Source organism: Bos indicus x Bos taurus, chromosome 12 (assembly GCF_003369695.1).
Source record: "Bos indicus x Bos taurus breed Angus x Brahman F1 hybrid chromosome 12, Bos_hybrid_MaternalHap_v2.0, whole genome shotgun sequence".
NCBI lineage: Eukaryota > Metazoa > Chordata > Mammalia > Artiodactyla > Bovidae > Bos > Bos indicus x Bos taurus.
In genome coordinates, this window is record NC_040087.1 from 71,925,120 (window position 1) to 71,943,833 (window position 18,714).

The following is an 18,714-nucleotide window of genomic DNA, read 5'->3' on the forward strand; positions in this document are numbered from 1 at the left end:
TAAAATCCCGCATCAGTTCAGTTCAGCCACTCATCGTGTCCGACTCTTTGTGACCCCATGAATCACAGCATGTCAGGCTTCCTGTCCATCACCAACTCCCGGAGTTCACTCAAACTCATGTCCATCGAGTCGGTGATGCCATCCAGCCATATCATCCTCTGTCGTGCCCTTCTCCTCCTTCCCCCAATCCCTCCCAGCATTAGGGTCTTTTCCAATGAGTCAACTCTTCGCATGAGGTGGCCGAAGTACTGGATTTTCAGCTTAAGCATCAATCCTTCCAATGAACACCCAAGACTGATCTCCTTTCAGTCCAAGGGACTCTCAAGAGTCTTCTCCAACACCACAGTTCAAAAAGCATCAATTCTTCAGCGTTCAGCTTTCTTCACAGTCCAATTCTCACATCCACACATGACCACTGGAAAAACCATAGCCTTGACGAGACAGACCTTTGTAGGCAAAGTAATATCTCTGCTTTTGAATATGCTATCTAGGATGTCATAACTTTCTTCCAAGGAGTAAGTGTCTTAATTTCATGACTGCAATCACCATCTGCAGTGATTTTGGAGCCCAAAAAAATGAAGTCTGACCAGTGTTTCCACTGTTTCCCCATCTATTTCCCGTGAGTGAAGGGACCAGATGCCATGATCTTAGTTTCTGAACATTGAGCTTTAAGCCAACTTTTTCACTCTCCTCTTTCACTTTCATCAAGAGGCCTTTTAGTTCCTCTTCACTTTCTGCCATAAGGGTGGTGTCATCTGCATATCTGAGGTTATTGATATTCTCCCCGGCAATCTTGAATAGTGCCTACTATACTTTTCCTATTGACTAACTTCCAGAAATCAGGACGAAAGAGGAAATAAGAGAAAGAGAATAAAGCCCCACTTCTGCTGGGCTGGCTCACTCTCATGTCCCCTGCCCACCAAACCCTTCCCCCCACCCCCCCCGCCCCTCCACAACAGCCCTCTCTCAATCAAATCCAACACCAAAGGGTTGTCCTGGAGTGATGAGGGCTGGGACAGGTGAGCTTGAGAGGGAACCTAGAAGGTAGACAGGTAGAGTGAAATCAATTCAGGAACACACGCCCAGGTATCATCTCCAAACACAGAAATGAAACTAAAAGTGATACTGAGTGGACCAAGGTACAGATCAAAAATCAAGTTACTGCAGTTATTAATTCAGTCTCAAATTCAATTTTCCCTCAAACATTTCAGAATCTCAATCCCATGATTTTCAGGTTTAGAAGGAAGAATAAGAATCTGTTATATTCCGAAGTTATACTATGTATAGTCATATTTTATGGCTTTGGGGAGAATTTAAGACAAGTGCAGGTTAACAGAATTACATTTACAAACAGAAAATCTGACAGACACATTGTCTGAGAGTAAGTAAACACCACCTACAGTGCTCTCAGGGAAAAGATTATATTAAGAGCTGTGGTTAATGTTTTCCTGACACAGCAGTTCACATTTTTCCTGACCTACACTGAAACTGGAAATAATTAGGAGGGAGCTTTTGCCCTGTGACTAACTGAAGCTGCTCCCTGGGTAGCATTCGGGCATTACATTGAATATTCTTTCATATTACAAGGGTTTCATTCATTAAATCACAGCTACAGCCATTAGATGGGTCTGGGGTGGTTAAGAGTTTTAAAGAGCAGTTCTTTCAGTTATTTACGGAGTTGTCATGTGTGTGTGCTGGTTCCTGCTTGCTCACACCTGTGTAAGTCACTCACCCTCACAACCAGCAGTCCCTCAGCACCCTCTCTGTGCCTTGCAAAATGCTACTTTCTGGGAACAAAAATGAAAACAAGAGGCTCCCTGATTATAAAAAGCCTCAAAGTACTGTGAGATGCAGATCCCAAATTACAAAGCATGCCACAGGTGCTATCTTTTAATTATGATGAAATTCACATAACATAAAATTTAACCATTTTTAAGTGGACACCATTTGGTGTTCAGTACATTCACATTGTTGTGCAAGCAAGCTTGAGATTTTTTTTTTTGCCTCGTAAAACTGAAATTCTTACCCATTAAAAACAACTCCCCATTTCCCCTTCCCCAGTCCCTGGAAACCACCATCCTACTTCCTGTCTTCTTGGATTTGATTACTCTAGGAATCTCACATAAATGGAATGAGAGTATTCATTTCTTTTGTGTCTGTCATCAAGGTTTATCCATAGGTCAGAATTTTCTTCCTTTTTAAGGCTGAATAATACTTCATTGTAAGGATTTAGTTCCTTCCAACTTTTGGCTGCTATGAACATAGGTGTACCATAAATGCTACCTTAATATAAAAGACACTAAGGGTATATTAGTGTGTGTGTGTATAAAAGTATATATATACACTAATACTAAAAGTATTATATATAATATATATATATACACTAATATGTATATTAGTATATTAAGTATATGTTAGTACATTAAGTATATGTTAAGTATGTATATTAAATATATATAATATATATTAGTATATATAAGGGTATATTAAGGGTACATTAAACTGAGGGTCTCGAAGATGCATTCAAGTTGACTCCAAAAATGAGATTTTCACCATCCAGATGATGGAGGGCCTGGGTCTCTGAGGCAGGACCAGTATGTACACAGGGAACAGGGAGGATGTGGTGCTTTGGGAGAACCTGCACGCAGTCCCATTGCAGGGGGGTGTGTGTCAGACAAACTGGCTGCAGAGTAAGGTGGGGAAGAGCTCCTAACACCTTGTCTGTTCTGGTTTAGTGTCTTCTTCAAGACTCTGTCCTGGTCCCAGCTGAGGGCCTCAAGCTGAGTGCAGAAAGAACATCACCAGCAGACATGGATGCTGACAGGTCCAGGTCACAAGCCTCTCTGCCATCTTTCACAAGGATCTTCTCTGCTCCCTTCAATTTGCTTTTGACTTTGAGCCAGTCTCTAGACCCTACCTCTATCTGAGGCCCTGGTTCCTCACTCCTGACTGGGTCATTATTGAGGCTCTTCTCTGGTGGACACAAGGTCACCTCACAGCCCCTGCAGGAGTGGACTTGAGGCTATGCTATGGTTCCAGCAGCAGCTCACACAGCCCAGTAAGGATCAGATCTGGGCTAAGAAAGAAGCAGTCTACTGGGGGAGGGCAGGGGGGCAGCAGCTCAGTGTGGGTGAGTGGAGGACAAGGCTACAGGAAGGGCTAAGGGATAGGGAAGGAGGCTGCCACCAGAGGGCACCATGGGAGGAGGAGGAGATCTCAGAAATACAAACAAGAAAAGATGGAAAGGAATGAGATATTGGAGAGTTAGGGCCAGGAAGACAAGGCTGACGTCCCAGACTTTGTATGAATGATCAGGTGTCACATGTAGTGTCCTGAGTCAGGTTAAGATGGAACCCCAGAGCCCATCAACCACCAGGAGGGAGCTCACAACACAGGGGAAAAATTGCTGGTATACCCATGCCATGGTCAGTTTCCAAGAAAGATCCACCTACAATGTCACTGATATAATCTGCATCCATTAGGAGCAAACAGTCCCCCTGACATAGTGGTAAGGAAGCCAAGAACAGATGTGGTGCTAAATCTTTAGCTGGATTCAAAGAGGCGAATGGCTTAAACTAACCTTTTCTCTTGAGTAAATGGATGTTTCCAGGTTCCTCAATACCAGAGGACTGTCCGAGTTATATCTGAAGTTCACACTGAAAAAGGAAATCCTTCCGTCTGGGGGCCAGAATGGTGGTGGACGATACTCAAGTTCCCAGGGCTCTTCTTTCTCAAGGTCTGTATATTCAATTACCCTTTCTACTGAAATCATCTGAAAGACATATGACATCACATGAGTTAGTATCAGAGGATCTAGTTTATAGGTGTTCAGAGATTATAAATGAAACCTCCTGCTTTTTTATGGTTCAGAATATCTCAGGTCTCAACATCCACAAAGGACAGAAGTAGGAGTCTGATGAGGCCTTGGATGATTTGCAAACTTGCTCATCATCTTCAACACTTTTACACATGACTACTTCCTTCAACTTTATATAAAAGCTAAAAAAAAAATAGAGAAATGAATGGTAAGATTTTATTGATCCACCTTTCACATCTAAATAAAAAAAAACACATAAGAATTTTTTGAAAGAGAAGAACACTTATGGACATCAATCAGTGTGTGTGGCTACAGAAGGGCCACGTGTTACAGATGTCCAGAACTGGACAGTCATCAAACATCATTTTAATAATTAGTCACTTTCTACTCTGTTAGAAGAAATAAATGGAGAAACTTCATTTTTATTGTTTTTCTCCCTTTAGGAGAAGGTACAAATATTCAAAAGTGTATAATTTACTTAATGACTAAGGCCTCTTCAGTTCAGTTCAGTTCAGTCACTCAGTCATGTCTGACTCTTTGCGACCCCATGAATCGCAGCACGCCAGGCCTCCCTGTCCATCACCAGCTCGCAGAGTTCACTCAAACTCACGTCCATTGAGTCAGTGATGCCATCCAGCCATCTCATCCTCTGTCGTCCCCTTTTCCTCCTGCCCCCAACCCCTTCCAGCATCAGAGTCTTTTCCAATTAGTCAATTCTTCGCATGAAGTGGCCAAACTATTGGAGTTTCAGCTTTAGCATCAGTTCTTCCAAAGAACACCCAGGACTGATCTCCTTCAGAATAGACTGGTTGGATCTCCTTGCAGTCCAAGGAACTCTCAAGAGTCTTCTCTAACACCACAGTTCAAAAGCATCAATACATCAGCACTCAGCTTTCTTCACAGTCTAACTCTCACATCCATACATGACCACTGGAGAAACCATAGCCTTGACTAGACGGACCTTTGTTGGCAAAGTAATGTCTCTGCTTTTGAATATGCTATCTAGGTTGGTCATAACTTTCCTTCCAAGGAGAAAGCATCTTTTAACTTCATGGCTGCAATCACCATCTGCAGTGATTTTGGAGCCCCCAAAAATAAAGTCTGACACTCTTTCCACTGTTTTCCCATCTATTTTCCATGAATTGATGGGACCAGATGCCATGATCTTAGTTTTCTGAATGTTGAGCTTTAAGCCAACATTTTCACTCTCCTCTTTCACTTTCATCAAGAGGCCTTTTAGTTTCTCTTCACTTTCTGCCATAAGGGTGGTGTCATCTGCATATCTGAGGTTATTGATATTTCTCCTGGCAATCTTGATCCCAGCTTGTGCTTCTTCCAGCCCAGCGTTTCTCAAGATGTACTCTGCCTATAATTTAAACAAGCAGGGTGACAATATACAGCCTTGATGTACTCCTTTTCCTGTTTGGAGCCAGTCTGTGTTCCATGTCCAGTTCTAACTGTTGCTTCCTGACCTGCATACAGGTTTCTCAAGAGGCAAGTCAGGTGGTCTGGTATTCCCATCTCTTTCAAAATTTTCCACAGTTTATTGTGATCAACACAGTCAAAGGCTTAAACAACCATAACTCCACACCTTTAAGAGCACATTTTGGGAGAGAGCCTATCCTACCAGAGAGAAGGGCTCTTAGCAAATTCAGGTGCTCAATACACACATGAATAAGTGACAAAATGGAGGGGAGGGGTGGAGGAACATATTAATTAAATAAACTTTAAAATACTGGATTCTTTTCTTTTACCAAAAATAAGAAATTACCCATTAAGAAGCAAAGATAAACTAGCTGCTAAGAAACGAGCTTATGTTGTCTCCAGAATTTCAGAACCTCTCTCCTACAGAGACATTTATTGTATTTGAAGACAGTTTGTGATGAATATAAAACCCTCTGACACGACATACATATGTGGGAAAATATGTATATATTTTTATTAACTTTAAGCAGATGGAAAGTGAAAGTCGGTCAGTCATGTTCTGCTCTTTGCAACCCTATGGATTGTAGCCTGCCAGACTTCTCTGTCCATGGGGATTCTCCAGGCAAGAATATTGGAATGGGTAGCCATTCCCTTCTCCAGGGGATCTTTCCAACCCAGGGATAAAATCTTTCTCTTTTGTGGCTCCTGCATTGCAGCCAGATATTTTACCATCTGAGCCACCAGGGAAGCCCTTAAGCAAATGGAGGAGAACATAAAAAAAACTTTGTAAGATAATGTAAAAAAAAAAAAAGTTGTATTATTTTATGTAAGAATTGCTTTTATGCCATATAACAGCAAGGAGACCTGAAAAGGCTAAGAACAGAAAAATAAACATCACCATGTTCTCAACTTCAGCACTTTGCCTGACGCACCACTGGAACATCCTCGTGAGTACTAGAGAGAGAGACAGGACCAGGCCAACCTGCCCAAGATCCAAGGCTAAATGAGGAAGAAGAGGAATAAAATTAGTCTGCTTCTCAACCCCTCACACAGGTCCTTCTGTCACTTTAGAAAGACGACTCCTTTATTTTTATGATTTTTATTGGAGTATATAGTTGATTTACAAAGTTGTGTTAGTTTCAGGTGTACAATAAAGTGAATTAGCCAGATATATACATATAATCTGTTCTTTTTAAATTATTTTACCAGATATGTCATTACATACAGTCCATACCCCATGGACTGTAGCCTACCAGGCTTCTCTGTCCATGGGACTTTCCAGGCAATAGTACTGGAGTGGATTACAATTTCCTTCTCCAGGGGATCTTCCCAACCCAGGGATTGAACCCAGGTCTCCCGCATTGTAGACAGACACTTTACCATCTGAGCCACCAGGGAAGTCAATATATGTCATTACAGAGTATTATATAGAATCCCCTGTGCTATACAGTAGGTCCTTTTTAGTTATCTATTTTATTATATAGTAGTGAGAAGACTTCTTTATAATATTTAAATCATTTGCATGTAATGATAGTATCATTCATAATATTACTTCTGTTGCATGAGACAATAGTACAGTAGGAAAAAAAGAAAAAAGAAAAAACGCTATGAGGGACTTCCCTGGTGGTCCAATAGCTAAGACTCCGAACTCTCAATGCTGGGGGCTCGGGTTCAATTCCTGGTCAGGCAACTAGACTCCACATGCCACAACTAAGAGTTCACGTGCTGCAACTAAAGTTCTGCCTACTATAACTAAGACTGAAGGTCCCACATGCCCAGCTAAGACCCGATACAGCCAAATAATTAAGTAAATTTTTTTAAATATGAATTTAGAAAGATCTAACAAAGCTGTGGTTGTTGTTAAGTCACTAAGTCATGTCTGACTCTGGTGACACCATAGACTGTAGCACTACAGGCTTCCCTGTCCTTTGTTATCTCCCAGAGTTTGCTCAAATTCATGTCCATTGAGTTCGTGATGCTATCTAACCATCTCATCCTCTGTCACCTCCTTCTCCTGCCTTCAATCTTTCCCAGTACCCAAGGTCTTTTCTAATGAATCAGCTCTTTGAGTCAGGTGGCAAAAGTATTGGAGCTTCAGCTTCAGCATCAGTCTTTCCAGTGAATATTCAGGGTTGATTTCCTTTAAGATTGAATGATTTGATCTCCTTGCTGTCCAGTGGACTCTCAAGAGTCTTCTCCAACACTACAACTTGAAAGCATCAATTCTTCAGCCCTCAGCCTTCTTAATGGCCCAAATTTTACATCCATTGACAACTCTTACATGACTACTGGAAAAAACATAACTTTCACAATATGGACATTTGTTGGCAAAGTGATGTTGCTGCTTTTTAATATTCTGTATAGATTTGTCATAGCTTTCCTTCCAAGAAGCAAACGTCCTTTTATTTTCTTTTTTTTTTAATTTTATTTTATTTTTAAACTTTACAATATTGTATTGGTTCTGCCATATATCGAAATGAATCTGCCACAGGCATACACGTGTTCCCCATCCTGAACCCTCCTCCCTCCTCCCTCCCCATACCATCCCTCTGGGTTGTCCCAGTGCACCAGCCCCAAGCATCCAGTATCGTGCATCGAACCTGGACTGGCGACTCGTTTCATATATATTATACATATTTCAATGCCATTCTCCCAAATCATCTCACCCTCTCCCTCTCCCACAGAGTCCAAAAGACTGTTCTATACATCAGTGTCTCTTTTGCTGTCTCATATACAGGGTTATTGTTACCATCTTTCTAAATTCCATATATATGCGTTAGTAAACGTCTTTTTATTCATGGTTGCAGTCACAGTTTGCAGTGATTTTTGGAACCCAAGAAAATAAAATCTGTCACTGCTTTAAATTTTTTCCCATCTATTTGCCATGAAGAGATGGGACTGGATGCCATGATCTTAGATCTTTGAATGCTGAGTTTTAAGCCAGCTTTTTCACTCTGCTCTTTCACTTTCATCAAGAGGCTCTTCAGTTTCTCTTCACTTTCTGCCATTAGAATGGTATCATCTGTATATCTGAGGTTATTGATATTTCTACCAGCAATCTTGATTCCAGCTATGCTTCATCCAGCCTGGCATTTTGCATGATGTATTTTGCACATAAGTTAAATAAACATAGTGACAACATATAGCTTTGTCATACTCCTTTCCCAATTTTGAATCAGTTCATTGTTCTATGTCCAGTTTTGATTCTTCTTTAAATGCTTTCAGGTTCTCAGGAGACAGGTAAGATGGTCTGGTATTCCTATCTCTTTCAGAATTTTCCACAGTTTATTGTGATCCACAGAGTCAAAGCCTTTCAACATAGTCAATTAAGGAGATGTTTTTTCTGGAACCCCCTTGCTTTCTCTATGATTCAATGAATGTTGGCAATTTGATCTCTGATTCCTCTGCCTTTTCTAAAACAAGCTTGTATAGTTGGAAGTTCCCAGTTCACATACTCTTGAAATCTTTGAAGGATTTTGAGTATAACTTTATTAGCATGTAAAATGAGTGCAATTGTATGATAGTTTGAACATTCTTTGGCATTGTCTTTCTTTGGGATTGGAATGAAAACAACTCTCAGTCCTGTGGCAACTGCTGAGTTTTTCAAATTTTTTGGCATATTATATGAACAGCATCATCTTTTAGGATTTGAAATAGCTAAGCTGGAATTCCATTACCTCCACTAACTTAGTTCATAGTGATGCTTCCTAAGTTCCATTTGACTTCACAATCCAGGATGTCTGGCTCAAGATTAGTGACCACACCATCATGGTTATCCAGGGCATTAAGATCTTTCTGGTACAATTTTTCTGTGTGTTCTTGCCACCTCTTCCTAATCTCTTCTGCTTCTCTTAGGTCCTTACCATTTTTGTCCTTTATCATTTAATCCCACCTGGAGTGAGATACACTTGACAGTGTAATATAGTTGAGGATGCCATTGTTCAGATTTTTGTCCTTATACTACAATTATCATTATGTAATTTCACTTTCTACATCCAGTGTAGCTGCAGTTGAAATCACAAACACAAGGCAATGGATTCTAAGAGCCAGTGCTTTTAAATCTAAAATATTACTTTCATTTTTCCATCATTAAAGACTGTAATTCAGGGCTATTCCTATGGTATAGTGAGGGGTGGTGAATTCATGCCACACAATCCAACAACTTCTTATCTGGGACCCACACAGCAGTGAGGATACTGTTTTTGCTATAGAGAATCTTTCTCAGACCCCTACAACCAAGGATTCCAAGTAACCCAAAAGCTAAAACCTAAAACCTAATCTGTACAAAAAGCTTAATAGTAAACCTGGTTCTTTCCATCCAGCTATAGGACACTACCTAGGATGTTCAGAGGTCATCTTGCTACAGTTATGTAGATCTCAACCCATTCAAAGAAAGATAAAAAGATGAAAGATCTCAATGAAGACCTACTGTAAACAAACAAGCAAACTACTCAAAAGCAATCTACAAATTCAGTGCAATCTCTATCAAATTACCAACGGCATTTTTCACAGAATTAGAACAAAAATATCTACATTTTGTATGGAAATACAAAATACCATGAATAGCCAATGTAATCTTGAGAAAAACAAAGAAGAAAAATGAAGTTAGGAGGAATCATGTCCCCTGTCTTCAGACTATACCACAAAGCTACAGTAATTGAAACAATATGCTACTGGCACCAAAAACAGAAATATAGATCAATGGAACAGGACAAAAGTCCAGAGATAAACCCGTGCACCTGTGTCACCTATGAGAAAGGAAGCAAGAATATACAATGGAGAAAGACAGTTTCTTTAATAATTGGTGCTGGGAAAACTGGACAGCTACATCTAAAAGAATAAAATCAGAACACTCCCTAAGACCATAAACAAAAGTAAACTCAAATAGATTACAGACCTAAATGTAAGACCAGACACTAGAAAACTCTTAGATGAAAACATAGGGAGAACCCTCTGACATAAATTGCAGCAAGCTTTTTAACCCACCTCCTAGAGCAATGAAAATAAATAAAACACAAACAAACGGGACCCAATTAAGCTTGAAAACTTTTACACAGCAAAAAACAAACAAACAAAGACAACCTGCAGAATGGGGGGAAATATTTGCAAATGAAGTGACTGATAAGGGATTACTCTCAAAAATATATAAACAGTTCATGCAGTTCAATATCAAAAATAAATAAGTAAACAGCCCAATCAAAAAATGGGCAGAAGATTAAAACAGACATTCTCCAAAGAAGACATACAGATGGCCAAAAAGCACATGAAAAGATGGTCAACATCTCATTATTAAAGAAATGAATATCAAAACTACAGTAAAAAAAAACATTTTTTAAGCAAAAAACTGCAGTGAGGTTTCACACCAGTCAGAATGACCATCATCAAAAAGTTTACAAACAATAAGTACTGAAGAGGATGTGGAGAAAATTAAATTAGTACATGTAAATTAGTCCATGTAAATTAGTACAGCCACTATGGAGAACAATATGGAGGTTATTTTAAAAACTAAAAATAGACACACAAAAAGATGCCAGGATTCTTGGCCTCTGGAGGAGAAGAATTCAGTCCAGGGCCAGAGACGAGGCTTGATCGCTCACAACTTGTGTGTAATAAAGTTTTATTAAAGTATAAAGGAGATAGAGAAACTTCTGAGATAGGCATCAGAAGGGGTCAGAAAGAGTACCCCCTTGCTAGTGTTAGCCATGGAGTTATATACTCTCTAATTAGTTATTACAGTTAATCAAAAGAATGTCTGGAGGTTGTAAAGACCTCAATAGGTCTACTCCCATAATTTGCACCTTAAGATAACAGGATTAGCCAGAAGGTTTTTTTCCAGAGACTGTCCTCAAGCAGGATACATTATTATATAATCCTAAGGAATGTAGAGGGACAAAAATGTTTGTCCTTTTTTCCTCCTTAAGAATTCCAGACCCCTCTCTCCTTGGGGACCCCTGGACTTATCAATCTGCCTAGGAATTGACTCTCTCACTACTAAGATCCAGCAATCTCACTCCAGGGCGTATATCCAGAGAAAACCATAATTTATAAGGATACATGCACCCTAGTCTTCACTGCAGGTCTATTTACAACAGCCGGGACATGGAAAAAACCTAAATGCCTGTCAACAGAGCAATGGACAAGGAAGATGCAGTACCATATATACAATGGAATGTTACTCAGCCATAAAAAAGGGCAAAATAATGCCATTTGCAGCAACATGGCTGGACCTAGAGATTTGCATACTGAGTGAAATAAGTCTGAGAAAAGTAGAATATGATATTGCTTGCAAGTGGAATATAACAAAAGGCTACAAATGAACATATCTAAAAAACAGAAGTAGAGTAACAGGTGTAGAAAATAAACTTATGTTTACCAGGGGATATGGGAGGGGAGGGATAAATTGGAAGACCGGGACTGACACATACATACTACTATATATAAAATATTAAAATAGATAATTAATAAGAAACTACTGTAAAGTACAGAGAACTCTGTAATGATCTATATGGGAAAAGAATCTAAAAAAGAGTGGATATATGTATGTGTATAGCAGATTGACTTTGCTGTACATCGGAAACTAAGACAACAGTGTAAATGAACTATACCCCAATAAAACTTAAAATAAAAATGAAAGAATGGCCTGAGTGAGCCAAAGCAGGGGCCCAAGGCACCACAGGTCTGTTGCAGCAGGCATGTCATACCTGGTCTTTGCTCCTGAAGATTCCAAAAGTCAAAACCAGAAATTCTTTTCTAAAGGACTATTCATTTGAAGTATTAATCAAAATGCAAATTACTAAAAAGAATACAGGCACCCCAATGTTCATGGGGTATGGAAAAAAAATCTTTAAAAAAGTGAATATATGTATAACAGATTCACTTGGCTATACACCTGAAGCCAACACATCATAAATCAAACATTTGCCAATCAAAAAAATATTTTAAATTATCTCAACAAGGACTTACTGTAAATAAATAATTAAAAGTAAAAAAAAATGATAGAAGTTCTCATCAAGACACAAATTACTTTACATGGACACACTGTGGAGTCTCCTGCTGCAGACACTTTAATACAACTCATTAGAACCAAAGAGTATATATTAGACAAGATGACAACAGTTTAATAACTACAAACAAAGCTATCAAATGCAAACATACCACAAATATTCACATGTGTACTTACTTTCTACCAGAATCAGGGCCCCAAAGGCAACAACAGTAACAAAGATGGCACAGGTGACATCCAGATACACAGCGAGCCATCGGGACGTTGTCAAAAGCAGGAACCAAGCCTCTGCATTTGTAAACCATAATAAGTGTAATACATAAACAGAAAAAACGTGTTAGCTGCTTCTCATGAGGGAGAGCATTTTCTCAGTTAAGCTACAGAAGATTTTACACAAGGTAGGACAGCAAAGTTACACACCTGTAACTTCAAAGGAACCTGAAGGTTCCAGAAAACTAGGTTCAACACAAAACAACATATGAGACACGGAGGAATCAGTCCAGGAAGCATGCTTTGAAAACTTCAACCCACGAGTTATCAAGAGAAATACCATCATAAGAAAGAAGTTGGAAAAACATCTCATTGGTGTGTTCCCTGGAGTGCTGGGCCTCAACATGAAGATCCTCCTCTCAAAGGGTCAGCTGTTCCCAGCTCTGACAGCAGAGAGCACAGCTCACACCGTTTCCAGCACCTTCTGCCCTCACTACAGGGCCTGCAGTGGTTATTCTTAGGAGTCAGTGTCCACATGACCATCAGCTAACAGGGTCTGTATGTGACTTTCAAATGCCATGTTATCTTCAAAATATATTAATGATTGGAAAGTTTGGCCAGGATTTTATATACTTAGAAGAAATTCTGAATTTTCTACCGAGATGGAAAACAAACAAACAAACTTCGCTGATACAAAGCATACTCAAGTGGGTAGCAAATCAGGAACTTATTTTCCCCAACACTTCTGCTACCCTCAATCTATGCTCTCAAAAGACTTGGCAAAGCACACCCTGAGGGGGGAAGAACAGCCACCACCTGGTTCTGAAAATAAAGTTTTATTGGAATACAGCCATGGACTAATGTATGATCTTTGCCTGTCTTTGTGCTACAATGGCAAAGATGAGTAGTTACAATAGAGACAGCACACAAAGCCTACAATATTTTCTATCTGGACCTTTGGAAAAAAGAAAAGCTTACTGAATCCTGCCTTAAAGAGACAGACATCCACAGGGCACAGTGATGGAAGGACAATGCAGGCCAGTCAGGGGAGAAAAGCAGGGCTGTGAGGGGGAAGAGGGGAGCACAGAGGGGATGCTGAGAGGAAGGAGTGGGGGAGGCATGTGTGCAGAGGGCAACATGGGCTGACACACAGAGAGGCGCTGACCAGCCAGGCTACCTGAGACAGAGGTCAGGCCTCAGAAGGGAGCACATCCCATCCTTAGAAATCATCTCCAGAAACTTACAGACCTGAATGCAAATCCTGGTATGCATCAAACAGCTCCTGAAACTTCTGTTCAGCTTTGTATGCCCGGATGGTCCAGAGTCCCCGGAGAGAAGATGCTAAGTGGGAAAACACCGGGCTCCGAGCTGGGGAAGCAGAGACAGACACACATCAGAGAAAGTCAGGGAGGCTGGATGCGAGGAAACCACTGCCTCCCGGGCTCTGAAGTCACACGTCCTACCAAAGGGAATCCTCCATGTGACCCTCAAATTCCTGCTCACACCATGCTACACTTTAATGACCTGGGAATGAGAGATTCTCTTTGAAACTATCTTTGATCAAATTCAAAATCCCAGCTAGATTTAGATAAAGAAATTCTTTACTGGTTCTTTCATCAACATCCTCTCAAATATTTCTCCCTCCATATTCTTCTGGTATCTTTCCAGGTGGAAATTGCTCACAATTTATTAAAAGTATAGTGAAGTATAGTTGATTTACAATAATCTGCTAGTTTCAGGTATGCAGTATAGTCATTCAGTTCTTTTCTCTGATTATATTCCATTATAGGTTATTACAGGACACTGAATAAAATTCTCTGTGCTTTACACTTAATCCTTGTTATCTATTTGACGTATTAATAGTAGTGTGTCTATTAATCCCATATTTCTAATTTGCTCCTCACTCTTTCCCAATGCCCTTTGGTAACCACAAGTTTGTTTTTTTATGCCACTGAGTCTATTTCTAGTTTGTGTATAGATTCATTTGTATTATTTTTAGATTTCATGTATAAGTGATATCATATGTGTCTTTCTCTGACTTTCTTTACTAAGAATAATACTCTCTAGATCCATCCATATTGCTGCAAATGGCAATATTTCTTTTTTTTTTCCCCATAGGTGAGTAATTATCATTCACTAATTCTTTAACCAGTAGCATTTTAAACTTTAATTCCTCATTAGAGTCCTCACCACACTGAATTTTGATGAGCTACCTGTGCATTGATTCCACCTTAGATGAGTAACCAAGGGCTGAGATAGAGTCAGTGCATCCCCCATCCTGGACCGGAGCCAGACATAGGACAGGAATGAGATGAGTAAGAAAGTGGACAGTCTGCCACCTCCCCCATCCTGGGACTCTCCCTGCACCTGCGCCAGGATTCTCTGTATGGGTCACGGAGCACCTGGTTCTGCACTGCCCTTGTGCCCACAGGACCTGGCAGATGAGGAGCCTTTGAATAGTCTTGACTTCTGCTCCAGGAACATGATGGATGTTTTTATATCTGCCTGCTGGACACCTGTCCTGTTGTTTGGGGGGCACTGTGGCCTGTGATACTCACATCACCCTTTTAGAATCTGACAGTGGCCTCAGTGTCCATCTTTTGAGTGACTTCATGTGGTTGGGGGCCTGATGTCACATGACTTCCCATTCATTTCCTGCCATCTTCTCTAAAAGCACACTGACCATGAGCACCAGGGTCAGGCTCTTGCCTGTCAGGGAACAGCTGGGCTGCAGGCTGCCAGACAGGGAGGACCCTTACATTTCTCATTCCCCACCATGAATGAGGATGCAACTTGCTATTGCCAGGGGCACATGGTGAGCCTCTGACCTCTGTCTGGAATGAGTGATAACTTGAGCTGTATGAGCAGGAAATACTGACATCACTTTGTTACCTGTGTGGGTTCTAGAGAAGACCTGTTAGTACAACTAGGTTGTTTATGGGAAGTTAGTAATGCATCTTACATGAGGCTACAGAGATTTTATAAAATGATAGGGGAAAGAATCCAGGGGGAAACTCCAAACTGTTTTCAGGTCCTCACTCCTTAGTCCAGTATCTGAATGCCGGTCTGGTGACAGTTCAGTCAGTAGAGACGTGTACCTGGGCACTGCACATTTGGAGGGGTTGAGGTACAAACAAGTAAAGACACAGAACCTCCTCTTGTGTTTAGTGTCCCCAGTTCTATAAAGAAGGAAGGAGCAGGGGCGGTCCTAAGATGGCAGAGGAATAGGATGGGGAGACCACTTTCTCCCCCACAAATTCATCAAAATATCATTTGAATGCTGTACAAATTCCACAAAACAACTTCTGAATGCTGGCAGAGGATGCCAGCCACTTAGAAAGGCAGCCCATTCTCTTTGAAAGGTGGTCACCTCTATCTCCTCCCTACCTCTTCTCTTCTCTGCCTAAATCTGTTGGATCTCTTTGGGTGTTCTAGGCTGTGGAGAACACGTAGGGAACTGATTACTGGTTAGATTGGTCTCTCTCCTTTTGACTCCCCCTCTTCTCCTCCTGGTCACCTCTATCTCCCTCCTCCTTCTTCTCTTCTCCATGTAACTCTGTGAACCTCTCTGGGTGTCCCTCACTGTGGAGAATCTTTTCATCATTAACCTAGATGTTTTATCATTGGTGCTGTATGGATGGGAAAGTCTGTATGGATGGGATGTAAGAATAAGACTGAAAGCCAGAGGCAGGAGGCTTAAATCCAAAACTTGAGAACACCAGAAAACTCATGGAACACTAATCAACAAGAGCTCATCCAAAAGCCTCCATTCCTACACTGAAACCAAGCTGCACCCAAGAGCCAACAAATTTCAGAGCAAGACATACATACCAAGCTAATTCTCCAACAACATAGGAACATAACCCCAAGCATTAAAATAAAGGTGGCCAAAAGTCACACCAAACCCACAGACATCTCAAAATTCACTACTGGACACTTCATTGCACTCCAGAGAGAAGAGATCCAGCTCCACCCACCAGAACACTGATGCAAGCTTCCTTAACCAGGAAACCTTGACAAGCCACTCGTCCAACCACACTCCTAGGGAGGAACCCTCATAATAAAGAGGAACCACAAACTTTCAGCATACAGAAAGGCCACCCCAAACACAGCAATCTAAACAAAATGAAAAGGCAGAGAAATATTCAGCAGGTAAAGCAACATGATAAATGCCCACCAACCCAAACAAAAGAGGAGGAAATAGGGAATCTACCTAAAAATGAATTCAGAATAATGATCTGAATGATCAGTAAAAATGATCCAAAATCTTGAAAACAAAATGGAGTTACAGATAAATAATCTGGAGACAAGGATTGAGAAGATGCAAGAAAATTTTAACAAGGACTTAAAAGAAATAAAAAAGAGTCAATCAATAATGAATATGCAATAACTGAGACAAAAGCACTCTGGAGGGAACCAACAGTAGAATAACTGAGGCATACAATAGGATAAGTGATGTCAAAGATAGAATGGTAGAAATAAATGAAGCAGAGAGGAAAAAAGAAAAAGTATTAAAAGAAATGAGGACAATCTCAGAGACCTCTGGAACAATGTTAAACGCCCCAACATTCGAATCATAGGAGTCTCAAAAGAAGAAGACAAAAAGGAAGGCCATGAAAAAATACTTTAGGAGATAACAGCTGAAAAATTCCCTAAAATGGTGAAGGAAATAGCCAGCAAAGTTCAAGAAAACTAGAGAGTCCCAAACAGGATAAACCCAAGACAAAACACCCCAAGACACATATTAATCAAATTAACAAACATCAAACACAAAGAACAAATATTAAAAATATCAAGGGAAAAGCAACACATAACACACTAGGGGATTTCCATAAGAATAACAGCTGATCTTTCAATAGAAACTCCTCAGGCCAGAAGGGAATGGCCAGACATACTTAAAGTGATGAAAGAGAAAAACCTACAACCAAGATTACTATACCCAGAAAGGATCTCATTCAAATATGAAGGAGAAATCAAAAGCTTTTCAGAAACTCAAAAGCTGAGAGAATTTAGCACCACCAAACCAGCTCTTCAACAAATGCTAAAGGATCTTCTCTAGACAGAAAACACAGAAAAGGTTTATAAACTCAAACCCAAAACAATAAAGTAAATGGCAATAGGATCATAATTATCAATAATTACCTTAAATGTAAATGGGTTGAATGCCCCAACCAAAAGACAAAGTCTGGCTGAATGGATACAAAAACAAGACCCCTATATATGCTGTCTACAAGAGACCCACCTCAAAACAAGGGACACATACTGACTGAAAGTGAAGGGCTAGAAAAAAATATTTCATGCAAATGGGGACCAAAAGAAAGCAGGAGTAGCCATACTCATATCAGATAAAATAGACTTTGAAATAAAGGATGTGAAAAGAGACAAAGAAGAAGTTTCTCAAGTGCACACGGAACCCTCTCCAGGATAGATCACATCCTGGGACATAAATCTAGCCTTGGTAAATTCAAAAAAATTGAAATCATTTCAGTCATCTTTTCTGATCACAATGCAGTAAGATTAGATGTCAACTACAGGGGGAAAAAAACTATTAAAAATACAAACATATGGAGGCTAAAAAACACACTTCTGAATAACCAAAAAATCACAGAAGAAATCAAAATACCCATAGAAACAAATCAAAATGAAAACACAACAACCCAAAACCTATATGATTCAGTAAAAGCAGTGCTAAGGGAAGGTTTATAGCAATACAAGCTTACCTCAAGAAACAAGAGAAAAATCAAATAAATAACCTAACTCTACACCTAAAGCAACTAGATAAGGAAGAAATGAAGAAACCAGGGGTTAGTAGAAGGAAAGGAATCATAAAAAATAGGGCAGAAATTAATGAAAAAGAAACAAAGGGGACTATAGCAAAAGTCAACAAAACTAAAAGCTGGTTCTTTGAGATGATAAATAAAACAGACAAACCATTAGCCAGACTCATCAAGAAAAACAGGGGAAAGAATCAAATCAATAAAATTAGAAATGAAAATGGAGAAATCACAACAGACAACACAGAAATACAAAGGATCATAAGAGACTACTATCAGCAACTATATGCCAAAAAATGGACAACTTAGAAGAAATGGATAAATTCTTAGTAAAGTATAACTTTCCAAAACTGAACCAGGAAGAAATAGAAAATATTAACAGACCCATCACAAGCACGGAAATGGAAACTGTATTCAGAAATCTTCCAACAAACAAAAGCCCAGACTTCACAGGTGAATTCTACCAAAAATTTAGAGAAGAGCTA

At 39.9% G+C, this 18,714-nt stretch overlaps 1 protein-coding gene across 1 annotated transcript in view; it reads right to left on the reverse strand.

The window, feature by feature from the left end:
• Positions 1-18,714, reverse strand: part of LOC113902492 (multidrug resistance-associated protein 4-like) — a 276,118-nt gene that overhangs the window by 80,297 nt on the left and 177,107 nt on the right. Inside the window, 3 exon segments of the mRNA XM_027557827.1 lie at positions 6,141-6,241; positions 12,423-12,533; positions 13,704-13,823. Of these exon segments, the coding sequence (XP_027413628.1) occupies positions 6,141-6,241; positions 12,423-12,533; positions 13,704-13,823 (332 nt within the window).